The sequence below is a fragment of the Jaculus jaculus genome, chromosome 2 (assembly GCF_020740685.1).
Source record: "Jaculus jaculus isolate mJacJac1 chromosome 2, mJacJac1.mat.Y.cur, whole genome shotgun sequence".
Classification (NCBI taxonomy): domain Eukaryota; kingdom Metazoa; phylum Chordata; class Mammalia; order Rodentia; family Dipodidae; genus Jaculus; species Jaculus jaculus.
This window is the reverse complement of record NC_059103.1, coordinates 93,284,546-93,296,860: the sequence shown is the minus strand read 5'-3', so window position 1 is coordinate 93,296,860 and position 12,315 is coordinate 93,284,546. Positions and strand designations below refer to the sequence as shown.

General features: G+C 41.5%; 1 protein-coding gene across 4 annotated transcripts in view; it reads left to right on the top strand.

The window, feature by feature from the left end:
• Egf (epidermal growth factor) overlaps positions 1 to 12,315 on the top strand; it is a 102,501-nt gene that overhangs the window by 69,302 nt on the left and 20,884 nt on the right. For 2 of the 4 annotated variants that reach the window (XM_045143575.1, XM_045143572.1), the window contains 5 exons: positions 376 to 543; positions 1,239 to 1,388; positions 4,543 to 4,659; positions 8,489 to 8,605; positions 10,006 to 10,140. In XM_045143575.1, coding sequence (XP_044999510.1) covers positions 376 to 543; positions 1,239 to 1,388; positions 4,543 to 4,659; positions 8,489 to 8,605; positions 10,006 to 10,140 — 687 coding nt within the window. The remainder of the gene's footprint in view (positions 1 to 375; positions 544 to 1,238; positions 1,389 to 4,542; positions 4,660 to 8,488; positions 8,606 to 10,005; positions 10,141 to 12,315) is intronic. The other 2 variants (XM_045143574.1, XM_045143573.1) reach the window with 2 other exon arrangements.

The following is a 12,315-nucleotide window of genomic DNA, read 5'->3' as shown; positions in this document are numbered from 1 at the left end:
GTGTAGCAGGCCTGGTGAGACTGCTCAGGGGTTAAAGGCACTTATTTGTAAAGTTGGACAGCCTGCATTCAATTCCTCAGTACCCATATAAGGCCAGCCACACAAAGTGGCCATGAACCTGGAATTTGTTTGTAGAGGCAAGAGGCCCTGGCACGCCCATGCATGTATTCGCCTTCTCTCTCTGTGTGTGTCCAAACAAACAAACAAACAAACAAACAAACAAACAAGAATGTAGGTCAGCTGCTATCTGTGGCTGGGCAGCTATAATAGAGAGTGATGGCATATAGGAACTGTGCTGGTTTCAAGCCTTGCCCTCCTGTAAATTTCACTGTGAAGACAACCAATCAGTTTTTAATGGATTTCAATTGCTTCCAGGTCACCCATTTGCTGTAGCTGTGTTTGAGGATCATGTATGGCTCTCAGATTGGGCTATCCCATCGGTAATAAGGGTGGACAAGCGGACTGGCAAAAATCGGGTACGTCTCCGAGGCAGCATGCTGAAGCCCTCGTCACTGGTTGTGGTCCATCCCATGGCAAAACCAGGTACACTGGAGAGTTCCACAGGCCTTCCTGGGCTGGAGACCGCGGCTCTTTTAACTGATGGCAGCAGGCAAGGGGGTGGAGGGGCTCTGTGATTCTCATCCAGCTGCGTAGATATTAAGATTCTCTAAGATTTGGATGGTGTTTGAACTAAAAGTAAGACTGGGAGTTTGGTAGTTTAGACTTTACCAGTAATTGGGTGATTTTGATAATTTGGGCTTTATCCCATTAGCCACATCCTTCCAGGTGCCCCTAACAGCTTTTACTTATTTATATCACTATATTTCAAAGACCCTTGGGTTACAGGCATGAAGGGTAAGCAACTTAGAAACTTGCTGTGTTTGTTTTTTTAATCCCAATTTGGGTTCCATGTACCCCCATATGCCAACGAGTGAGCCGGTGCCCATCAGTCAGGAGTGGGCAAACAAAGAGGCATTGAGCTCTCCAGTTGCCTGTTTGACAAAATCGTGAGGCTGGTAATAGGAATGGCATCTGATTAGAGAGCTTTATAAGCTGAAGTTGGTCATATCCGCCAGAAAGTGGGAGGTGGCAGCGATCCGAGCTTATCTTACAATCAGTGGCTCCTGGTGAGGACTCCTCTGAGAGAGCTCTGCACACACCCTCTGTGGAGAGTCTCTCCCTAAGGCTGTAGACTACCATTTCCAACCCCACCTGAGGATTCATCTTTTCTCTCCTAGGTGCAGATCCTTGTCGACATCAGAATGGAGGCTGTGAACATATCTGCCAAGAGAGATTTGGAACTGCTCAGTGCTCCTGTCACGAAGGTTTTGTGAAAGCTCCGAATGGGAAAATGTGTCTTACTCAGAAGGGCCATCAGAATCTGGCTGGTAACATAGCACATGAGGCAGTTAACCCTGTCGTACCTGGGCTGCAGAGTGTACTCACACACCCATATCTCTGCTTTTGTTGATGTTTTAAGTTTGGTTTTTCAAACACTCTCATGCCTTTTGGAATGTTGTGTGGGTTTCCATGCACCCTCTGGTGAGTTATGGGCTCCTTACTACAGACTAAATTCAATTGCCTTCTCATTCTAAAAGTCTGCTGCTGCAATTCCTTTACCCCAGCCTTTCTTCATTTTATAGTGGAGTGAGTGGGCCCATACTTAGAAATAAATGCCATCATTTTACAATCTCACACAAATGTTTAGAGACATTTTGTTTAGATGTTTTATCTCCTCAGGTTTTTTCAATGTAATGTCTCACTATAGCCCAGACTTACTTTCAATTCACTTTGTAATTCCAGGCTGGCCTTGAACTCACAGTGATCCTGTTTTTCCTGCCTCTTGAGTGCTAGGATTAAAGGTGTGTGTCACCACACCCTGTTCCTGTCATTTTAAAAAATATATATTTCTTTATTAGAAAGGGGAGGCAGAGACAGGCAAATAGAGAGAGGGGATGGGCTTGCTAGGGCCTCTAGCCACTGCAAACAAACTCCAGATGCATATGCCACCTTCTGCATCTGGCTTTTGTGACTATTAGGGAATCGAACCTGGGTCCTTAGACTTCACAGGCAAGTGCCTTAATTGCTAAGCCATCTCTCCAGCCCTCCTCTCAGTTTTAGATTTAGTAAAATATAACGTCCCTCCCATACAATAGGTCTCAATAGAGAAAGCAAAGTCCCTTACAAAAATAATTTTAGCTGGACGTGGCAGCACACACCTTTAATCTCAGCCCTCAGGAGGCAGAGGTAGTAGAATTGCCATTAGTTTGAGGCCATCCTGAGATTACATAGTGAATTACAGGTTAGCCTGGGCTAGAGTGAAATCCTACCTGGAAAAACAGAAAAACAAATAAACAAACAAAGAAATAATTTTAGAAGAACAAACCTGTGAGGCAACTCAAACCTGAGAAGGTTTGTGATCCCCTTTATTACAGTGTGGCTGAGAAGAGGCAGGGAGAGTAAACCGTGTGTGACGGGTAACCAGCATCACTGGCAGCCTTTCATGTGCATTTCTCATGTTATTATACATCAGGTTAAGAAGCCACAGAGTCAATAGCCAAGAGTTAACAACCCTTGTAGCATCACCCTGAGCTCCTTAAGAAACGATTTTTTCTTTCTTTCTTTTTCAATGTGCTTGCACCATGGTATGGGCAGGTGATGGAGTTTGGTATCATTGCCTTGATTTGTGTTATGGCACTACAATCATACCACTATTGGCTTGCCATATCATTATTCATGTGAACAAGGAGAAAAGAAGCCAACAACAGCTGGCTATTGTGAAGAAAGTAGCCCTGGTCTTGTACACACACTCCGTGTAGTGGGATGCAAGGGCCCACGGAACACAATTTAGAAAAATGCTGCTTGAGCGACCCTACTTCTCCCTCTTCAGGGGTGGTAGTATCAGTGCATTAAAATATGCCTCCTTAAACCAGGTATGTTGCCATACACCTTTATTCCCAGCACTTGGGAGCCAGAAGCAAAAAGATATGTGAGTTCAAGGCCAGCCTGACACTACGTAGTCTTGCCATAATCAAAGAGAATAGATAGCCTACAGGGTGGGAGAAAATCTTTGCTGCCTATTCTTCAGACAGGGGTGCTAATAACCAGAATTTACAGAGGACTGAAAAAGTTAACTCCTCCCAAAAGTTAATTTGCCAATCAGCAAATAAGCTAGTAAAATGAAAAGACATTTCATAGAAAGAAAGAAAGAAAGAAAGAAAGAAAGAAAGAAAGAAAGAAAGAAAGAAAGAAAGAGGACTGAATACTTAAGAAATTGCTCTACATCCCTAGCCATCAGGGCAATGCAAATCAAAACGACTTTGAGATATCATCTTACCCAGTCAAAATGGCTGTCATCAACAAAACCAACACGAATACTGGTGAGAATTCAGGGAACCCCCATCTACTGTTGGTGGAAGTGCAAACTAGTGTGATTTCTGTTATAGAAATCAGTATGGAGGTTCTCAGAAAGTTAGAAGTAGATCTCCAGTACAACCCAGTCATAGTACTCCTGGGCATCTACCCTCGAGACTCCATATTGTCCCACAGAAGTGCTCATCTGTCTTTATCATGGCTCTCTTTACAATACTAAGAATTGAAATAGGCTTAGATACCCACCAACAGATGAATGAATAGTGAAAATATTATACACACACACACACACACACACACACACACGCAAAGGCATTCTTTTCAGCAGTATGGAAAAATGAAATTTGGAGGAAAATGGATGGCTCTGGGGAAAAAAATCATTAAGTTAAAGTGACTGAAACTCAGAAAGACCAAAACTGCATGTGCTCCCTGATATGTAGTAATAGTTATAAGTATGTACATATAGGGCGCAATTGTGGATAAAATCTATAAAGCTAGAACTGTAACTAAAAATGGTTATAAAAAGATGAGCTCGGAGAGAAAGGAGAGATGGATATATATGTCATGTAAACAGGAGAGAAAATGCAGCTAGAGGGAGTTTGGGGGAAGAAGGGGAGAGAGGTAAGGGTGGCGAGAGGAACCTATAAAAACAACCTGGACTTGAAAATGCTGTGATAAATAAAAAAGAAAGAGCCAAAACCAAAAGATTAAACCCCTCCCAAAACAAACAAAAAATAGAATCCTTATGTTCTTTTACATTTTAAAATACAGTTAAAATCAGGCTAAAATTGATGTGAGAGCAGACCAAAGAAGAAGTTGCTATGGGAGACAGGTTGGGGAGAATAATACTCTTAGTTTCTTAGGTATGGTGGTCTGGGCTTATGAGCAGATTCTAAGGAGTATAGTGTTTTTTTCTCTTGGTATTTCGTTACGAAAGAGAGCTCCATCTTTCTTCTCTACTGACACCACCAAAGGCACCGAGTGAAACTGGGAGGTATAGGATAGCGGGTAAGGTTTTCCAAGTCACCAACTGGGCTCATTCTCCATAAGTCTTCTTAGTAGAAGAATGAGGCTGAGATCATAACTAGTTAGTAGCTATAAACATAAATTAAATTCAACTTCCCTTGATCTAGAAAAACTCAATTAATTTGAGTCTATTGGCCTCAACAGATGGCGCCTCTGATCTAAGGAAACAGGTGACAGCATTGAACAACCTGATGGAGACCGGAGCAGCAGATAACATTACAGAGTCCCAGCGCAAGCTGGTGGCTGAAATCATGCTGTCAGGTATGAATCATGAGCTCTACAGCAGAGCTTCCATTCTTAACAATCTCCACTCAATGAAAAAAACCTGTATTATCTCTGTAACTTAATATTGGCCAAATGTACACAAGGTTGATGAAACCACACCCTGGGCTCAATCTGCCTTGAATGGTAGGCTCCATTCTGCATTAGACACGAACTATATCTGCTGAGAGGCTCTGGGATGAACTTAGAAACATAGGCAATGGTTAGAGAAGAGATCTGAGCATGTTCCCCTCCATACTGAGTATGGTTGCTATGTGGTTTGTTGAGCTACAACTAGCATGAAAAGTTGATAGCAATTAATGAACAAATTACTTCAACTGCTGCAGAAATTCCCTAAACTGAAGATATTTTTCTCTTCTCATATGTTACATATTTATCACCCAAATGTGAAATGGTTGCTCAAGGTGTAACACTTTAAGGGAACCCAAGTCTATTATGCTCCATGTTCACTCATTGGCCAGTAGTTTTCAAATGAACAACCGAGCTTCTTCAAATTCACTGTCTCCCGGCAGTTCAATGCCCCTCACTCGGTGTAGCTTACCCTGACTGACTTTGTATATATTATTAATAGTTTGTTTAACAAAATGTGGCTTTAAAAACATTGAAGCTGGATGTGGTGGTGCACATCTTTAATTCCAGCATTTAGGAGGCAGAGGTAGGAAGATCACTGTGAGTTTGAGGCCACCCTGAGACTACATAGTTAATTCCAGAACAGCCTGAGCCAGAGTGAGACCCTACCTCAAAAAACCAACATATGTATATAATTTATTTAGTTATTTGTGTGTATTTGTGTTCATGAGAGAGTGGCGGGGAGCAGATACACAGAGAAAGAATGGGCATGCCAGGGCCTCCAGCCACTGCAAATGCACTCCAGATGCAAGTGCTACTTTGTGCATCTGGCTTTACGTGGGTACTGGGGAATTGAACTTGGGTCCTTAGGCTTTACAGGCAAGCACCATAACTTCTGAGCCATTTCTCCAGCCCCAAGTTAATTTTATTTTTATTTATAAGGTTTCAGAATTTCTTCTAGAATTTGAGAGATTTTGTTGTTGTTGCTGGTTCTGAAGCCCAGGGCTTTGCTTATACTAACTAGGTGGGTACTCTCCCTCTGAGCTACATTCTCATCTTTGATGAAGATAATTCTTTTTTTAAATGTGTGTTCATCTATATAGAGGTGTGCATACATATGGGTGTGCATGTATATATACGTGCATGTGCATGTGTGTGGAGACCAGAGGACAACATTGGTGTTATTCCTCAGCAACACTGCCCATGTTTTTTTTTTTTTTTTTTTTTTTTTTTGAGACAGGGTCTCTCATTGCCCTGGAACTTACAACTTAGGCTAAACTGGCTGGCCCAAGAATCTGCTTGTCTCATACTTCCTAGTTCTTGAGGCACCATCACACCTGGATTTTACATGTATGTTCTAGGGATCAAACTCAGATCCTCATACTTGCAAGGCAAGCATTTTACCAACTGAGTTTTCTCCCCATTCCTGATAAAGATAATTCTTATACGGGTATCACAGTATTTTTCTTTGCCACCTCTTTATTTAAATATGTATAGTATTTTTATATTTGCTGAGGACTTTTTTAAATAGTTGCTTTTTCTCGTGGTTTCTACAACAGTCATGGAAAGTAGAATTACCACCCGTAATTTAGAGAAGGTGAGCATAGGTCTTGTGTCCAGAAGTCCTTTTGATAGAAAAAGCTTTGGTGTTAGCCTCTTCCTCCCTCTGCCTATCTCTTCTTTTTCATTATGCAAAGCTGACTTGAGGTTTGCAAGTTAACAAATAAATCCCGAATCATATTCTAATTTAGGATAATTCTACAAGTGATTTTAAATGTCTCGTGTAATTGGATATTGTCCACCTTGCATTCAGCAGCCTTGTGATTTGGGAACTAATCTTGTATACAAATAATGAATCAAATGGATAATTTATTTAATTTGAATTTACCCATTCTGAGTTGTTGAGTGGCAGGAAGTGACCAAGCAAACATGAAAGGCATTATGCTCCCACCAGAGAAATCTTCTTGCTCAAGGAGTTAAGCAAATGGAACACGATTACCCTGTGTCAGCAATTACATGGGACCCGAATCCTGCTTACAGCATTTCACCTTTGATTGATAAGCAAGTTGGCAGATTTCTTTCATCTATTCTGTACTCTATGAACAAACTCTCCAGCGACTAGATGGCTGACAGGTCATACCCTGCCGTGGTGGACCTAGTGCTCCAGCTTAAGAAAGGAGGTGGTGGGTGGCATTTGAGGAATGCTTATATGCACAAGCAGCTAAAGCGGAAAGGCAAAAAAAAATAATGATAACAACAACAAAAGGAAAAAGCAAAGGAAAGCTTGTTCATGTCTATGGCTCAACAGGTAACTCTGTTCCCTGCGGCATTTGCATTTCAATGGAGTATGAAATGAAATGATCCATTTACAGCATTTGACTTGGATGCCTCATGACTTTGCAAAAGTGCCAGGAGTTTTGCAAGCTATTGCATAAATCTTGATAATAAACACACATTGTGACATATATTCTATTCGATATGAAACATGAGATTAGTAAATTGATAATAAATCTAAAGGATTCACTCTCCCACAAGCAGATCTACTTGCTACATGTAAGTCTGTGTGTTTTAGGGGAGAAAAATAATCACAGTATATGTCACAGTGGTTGGGATTTTTTAAGTAAGTAAGAAACCTTTTGAAATTTGAATCTATTTATTCCTACCAGTGTTATTAGGTCAAATGTGCACACAATTTTTTCAGCTTTTTTTTTGTGGTGGTTGTTGTTTTTGGAGGTAGGGTTTCACTCTAGTCCAGGATGACCTAGAATTCACTATGTAGTCTCAGGGTGGCCTCAAACTCATGGTGATCCTCCTACCTCTGCCTCCCAAGTACTGGGATTAAAGGTGTGCGCCACGATACCTGGCTTAGTTGTTGTTTTTCTTTTAAACATAAACAAGTTTACACAGTGCCTTTTGAACACCAATTAGTTCCTTAAGACTAAAATTTAGCTATGTATAAGAACAGAAACAGGACTGGGGAAATGGCCTAGGCAGTTAAGGCATTTGCCTGTGAAGCCTAAGGACCTCGGTTTGGTCCCCCAAGACCCACGTAAGCCAGATGCACAAGGGGGCACATGTGTCTTGAGCTTGTTTGCAGTGGCTGGAGGCCCTGGCATGCTCATTCTGTTTTTTTCTCTATGTACCTCTTTCTTTCCCTCTCCTTCTCTCAAATAAATATTTTTTAAAAAAGAACAGATGCATATACCATCTAGCATTTGAGAGAATGAGGCAGAAGGATTCAAATTAGAAGCCAGCCTTGGCTACATAGTAAGATCTTGTCTCAAAAAAATCAACAACAAAAAACAAACAAATAAGCAAATCAAAAACACATCTGAAGTTTATTCCAAGCATGTGAGCAAATATGTGTAGTGCATGGATCTAATGGCATAGATTCAGCTTACAGGTCAACCACATGTTTTTATTTGGAAGTTAGCCTGTGCCAAAGCTTCAGGAAGGAAGTTCTGGAATGTTATATGCAACATGGCATTGCTTTCAAAAGTGTTTAGTTTATTATTTCTTTATTTACATGCAAAGGTATTTTTTCATGCCAGGGATTCTTGCCATTGCAAACAAATATCAAATGCATGTACCACTTTGTGTGTCTTGATTTTAGTGGGTATTGGGGTGTTGAGCAAGAGTCCATTTAACCACCTCGCTAGCCTAACAACCTGGGATATTAAAGTCCCTTTTCTCCTCAAAGGTCTGGAAATAATTTCATGGGGGTTCTTCCTGTTTGCAGATTATGATGACTGTGCCCCAGTGGGATGTGGCAGAAATGCTCAGTGCGTTTCAGAGGAAGAGAATGCTACATGTCAGTGTTTGACAGGATTTTCTGGGGATGGCACATTATGTTCAGGTAAGAGCAAAGATCAAATACATACATTTGAAAAACTGAACCAGAACCATTCCTTTGCTTTTACTGACTAAAATTTCCAGAAGGATTTATGCAATAAGCAGTTTTAAATAAACTGCTTAATGTTAGCTTTACACAAGGATAGTATACACAGGAAATATGAGCTATATAAATCTACTTATATATAACATTACATTGTGTTTATATTAAAGTTATGCAGTAGGGCTAGAGAGGTGGCTTAGCAGTTAAGGTGCTTACCTACAAAGCTTAAGGACCCAGGTTCAATTCCACAGTACCCACATAAGCACATGATGGTCCATGCATCTGGAGTTTATTTGCAGCGGCTATCAGCACTGGTGTGGCCATTCTTTCTTTCTCTCTATCTGCCTCTTTCTCTCTTTCAAATAAATAAACATTTTTAAATTAAAAAAGTTAAATTATACAACTAATGCAGTTGATATTAATAGGAAGAACTTATTCCCCTTAATGAATATCAATAACCCCACCAAAAACCCTCAGCTGAATTAGGGCAGGGAAAATATGGTCTAGGTGTGCAACCTTTTTATTTTTAATTTTTTTTTAATTTTATTTATTTATTTATTTATTTGAGAGCGACAGACACAGAGAGAAAGACAGATAGAGGGAGAAAGAGAATGGGCGTACCAGGGCTTCCGGCCACTGCAAATGAACTACAGACGCATGTGCCCTCTTGTGCATCTGGCTAACATGGGTCCTGGGGAACCGAACCTCGAACCGGGGTCCTTAGGCTTCACAGGCAAGCACTTATCCACTAAGCCATCTCTCCAGCCCTGCAACCTTTTTATTTAAAAAAATCAACAAAATTTTTTGAAAGACTGGGGGTGGTGGCACATGCCTTTGATCCTAGCACTTGTGGGGCAGAGGCAGAATTGCCATGAGGTTACCCTGAGACTACATAGTGAATTTCAGATCAGCCTGGGCTAGAGCAAGACCCTACCTTGAAAATTTAAAAAAAAAAAAAAAATTTCACTAATAACTTCAGAAGCATGAATTTGAGTTCAAGTCAAATTTATGAACTCATTTAATGAGAACAGAACATCTCCCCACCCCTGTCAAGAAGCTTTAGTGGAATAACTAGATTGTGATAGATTTCTCTTTTATAGTAATAGCCTTAAAATAATCTTAGCATTACTGGGAATATGTCAGTTTTTATGATCTGAAACAAAGTAATTTATTTATCTATACATAGCTGTTTGGATAGGTGGAAACTAAAAAATTAATTCTGAAGTGATGTTTGGATTACATTCATAAACAGTACCTGCTAACAGCTGAATGACTGAATATAAGACTGCATAACCTTTTATGCTGTTCCCATTTATGCCAGGAGTGTTGGAATATTTGACTAGCTCATAATCTCCCCACAGATATAGATGAATGTGAGCGGGATAGCATGGTGTGCCCTGCCGCCTCGTCTCAGTGCATCAATACAGAAGGTGGCTATGTCTGCAGATGCTCAGAAGGCTACCAAGGAGATGGACTCCACTGTGTTGGTGAGAGAGGCAGGTGCTGGTGGAAGAGGGATGGAGGAGGCAAGAGTCATGAAAAGTGTGGGTGCCTTGAGCTAAGAGAAGGCACGATATAATTGGGGTGACACACGTGTCAAGACTGAAAGAGAAGTTGTGCAATCTGCTTAGACATACATAATTCGGCTCTTGGTAAACAGCCACATGTGTGGCCTTGGTCCTAGCTGCCCTCTTCAAGCCTCTGGGAAGGTTGTCCATTCCTCTGTCTTTTTAGTGCTTTCGCTGGGGCTTGAGGGACAGTGGCTCGTCAATGTCTCGGGCCATCAGTGGAAAACTGGACAGCATTTCTTTGTCACTGTGTTAGACACGTGGAATGCCATGAACCACAGAGCTGGTGTGGGTTTGTTGGAAGTCACTTCTGTGCACGTAAAGAAAAGGAGGTGTGACTTCGTGACAGAGCTCATCGCAACTTGTTAGTTGGTAGCTGAATAGATGAGAGATTCCAGCACTAACATTTCGCTACCAGCACAGAATGATTGAAGCCCCTTTCATAATCACCCTCCTCTGCCAAGGGCCGGGTGGAGCCTGTGGGTTGGGAGTTCACTCTGGGGATGGCTTCTGCTGTCCCAGGTGTTTGAAGTCAGCATCACTGCACAAGTGGAGGCCTGCCCTGAGCCACCCTGGCCCAGCGTGGCAGTGAGCTGGTTTCCCAGGGATTTCTAGCTTCCCTTCCAGTGTTTTCTTTTTCTTCTGAAAACCAACATCTTTTCACAGTGAGGGCAGATGCCCTGATAAGGAACTCAAGGGATGGCGCTTTCTCCCACATGTGAAGGTTCAAGACAAAACACTAGTCATAACTATCCATTTTGTGGATCTGGTTGGCTTAAACCAGACCTTTATCAGATTAGTTCTGTGGAATCTACAGACATCTGAAAACACTCTTTTAAGCACATATTTGGCAGTCAGTCAGGAAAATGTCACTGCTCTAATTAAGCAGGCTCATAGATAATTTAGGCAAACAGACTTCATATTTCATTGTCTTTGAAGAGAAAAGAAGCTATACTTTTTCAGATATTTAAACTCTTTAGACTCTGGGTTCTCACTCAGGGACTAACCCACCTCCTAGTTCCCAACATGCCACAGGGTGTGACAGCCCTGCCTGCCTGGTCCCAAGGTCCTCAGGCCCATTGCAACCATGGGCAAGTTCATATTCTCTGCTCATCTCTCTTTCTTTCTCCTGCATATGCATGAAGTTTTGAAGGTAACTGGCTTTGAACCATGCCTCACACATAAGTGCTGTAGATAAGTATTAATGTTCTTATTACCAAGAACTCTTGTGTTTCTTGGCCAGTAATGTATCTTTGTACATTTGCTTTTTGGAAGAGTTAGTTTTCTCAAGGTGAGAGATCTATAACTTGAGATTATAACAGGAATCTTATTTTTTAAGTCAGTTTTCAACATTCAGGATAGGGATTCAAAGTGATAAATTGCTCACTCATCCCTATGAGGGGCAAAGGCACAGTACTAGGAACTGTGAGGAATGCCACAGTTAAGAAGCCAGTCCTTGGGCTGGAAAGATGGCTTAGAGGTTAGGCACTTGCCTGTGAAGCCTAAGGACCCCAGTTCAAGGCTCAATCCCCCCAGGACCCACGTTATCCAGATGCACAGGGGGTGCACGCGTCTGGAGTTCATCTGCAGTGGTTGGAGGCCCTGGTGTGCCTATTCTCTCTCTCTCTCTGTCTCTTTCTCTTTCTGTGTCTGCCACTCTCAAATAAATAAATAAAAATAAACAAAGAAATTTAAAAAAAAGAAGCCAGTCCTTGCTTGCAAAGAGACTATGATCTGAAAAAAAAAAATTAAAAATGCAGTCGTAAATGGTGAGGAGAGGCATCTTAAGTGAAGCACAAAACACAATGGAAGCTTAGGCCTGGATAAGTGTACACTTGAGGAATTGGCCAAAATATTTCATGAAGTATCATTTTGGAAGGGAAACTGGGAAGGAGTGACTATTAATTAGGCAGAAATATGAAGTGGTAGGGGGATCTTCTAGGCATGAACAAATCGTTTGTCTGGTTGGGAGACTAGGGCCTAATGCTAAGTATGGGTTCTGTGTATGTATTGTGGTTCGGCAACACAGTGCATAGGCAGGCTGGCTTCAACCACAGGAACTTGTTTTCTCACAGTTCTGGGTGCCGGGACCCCCCAGGTGAG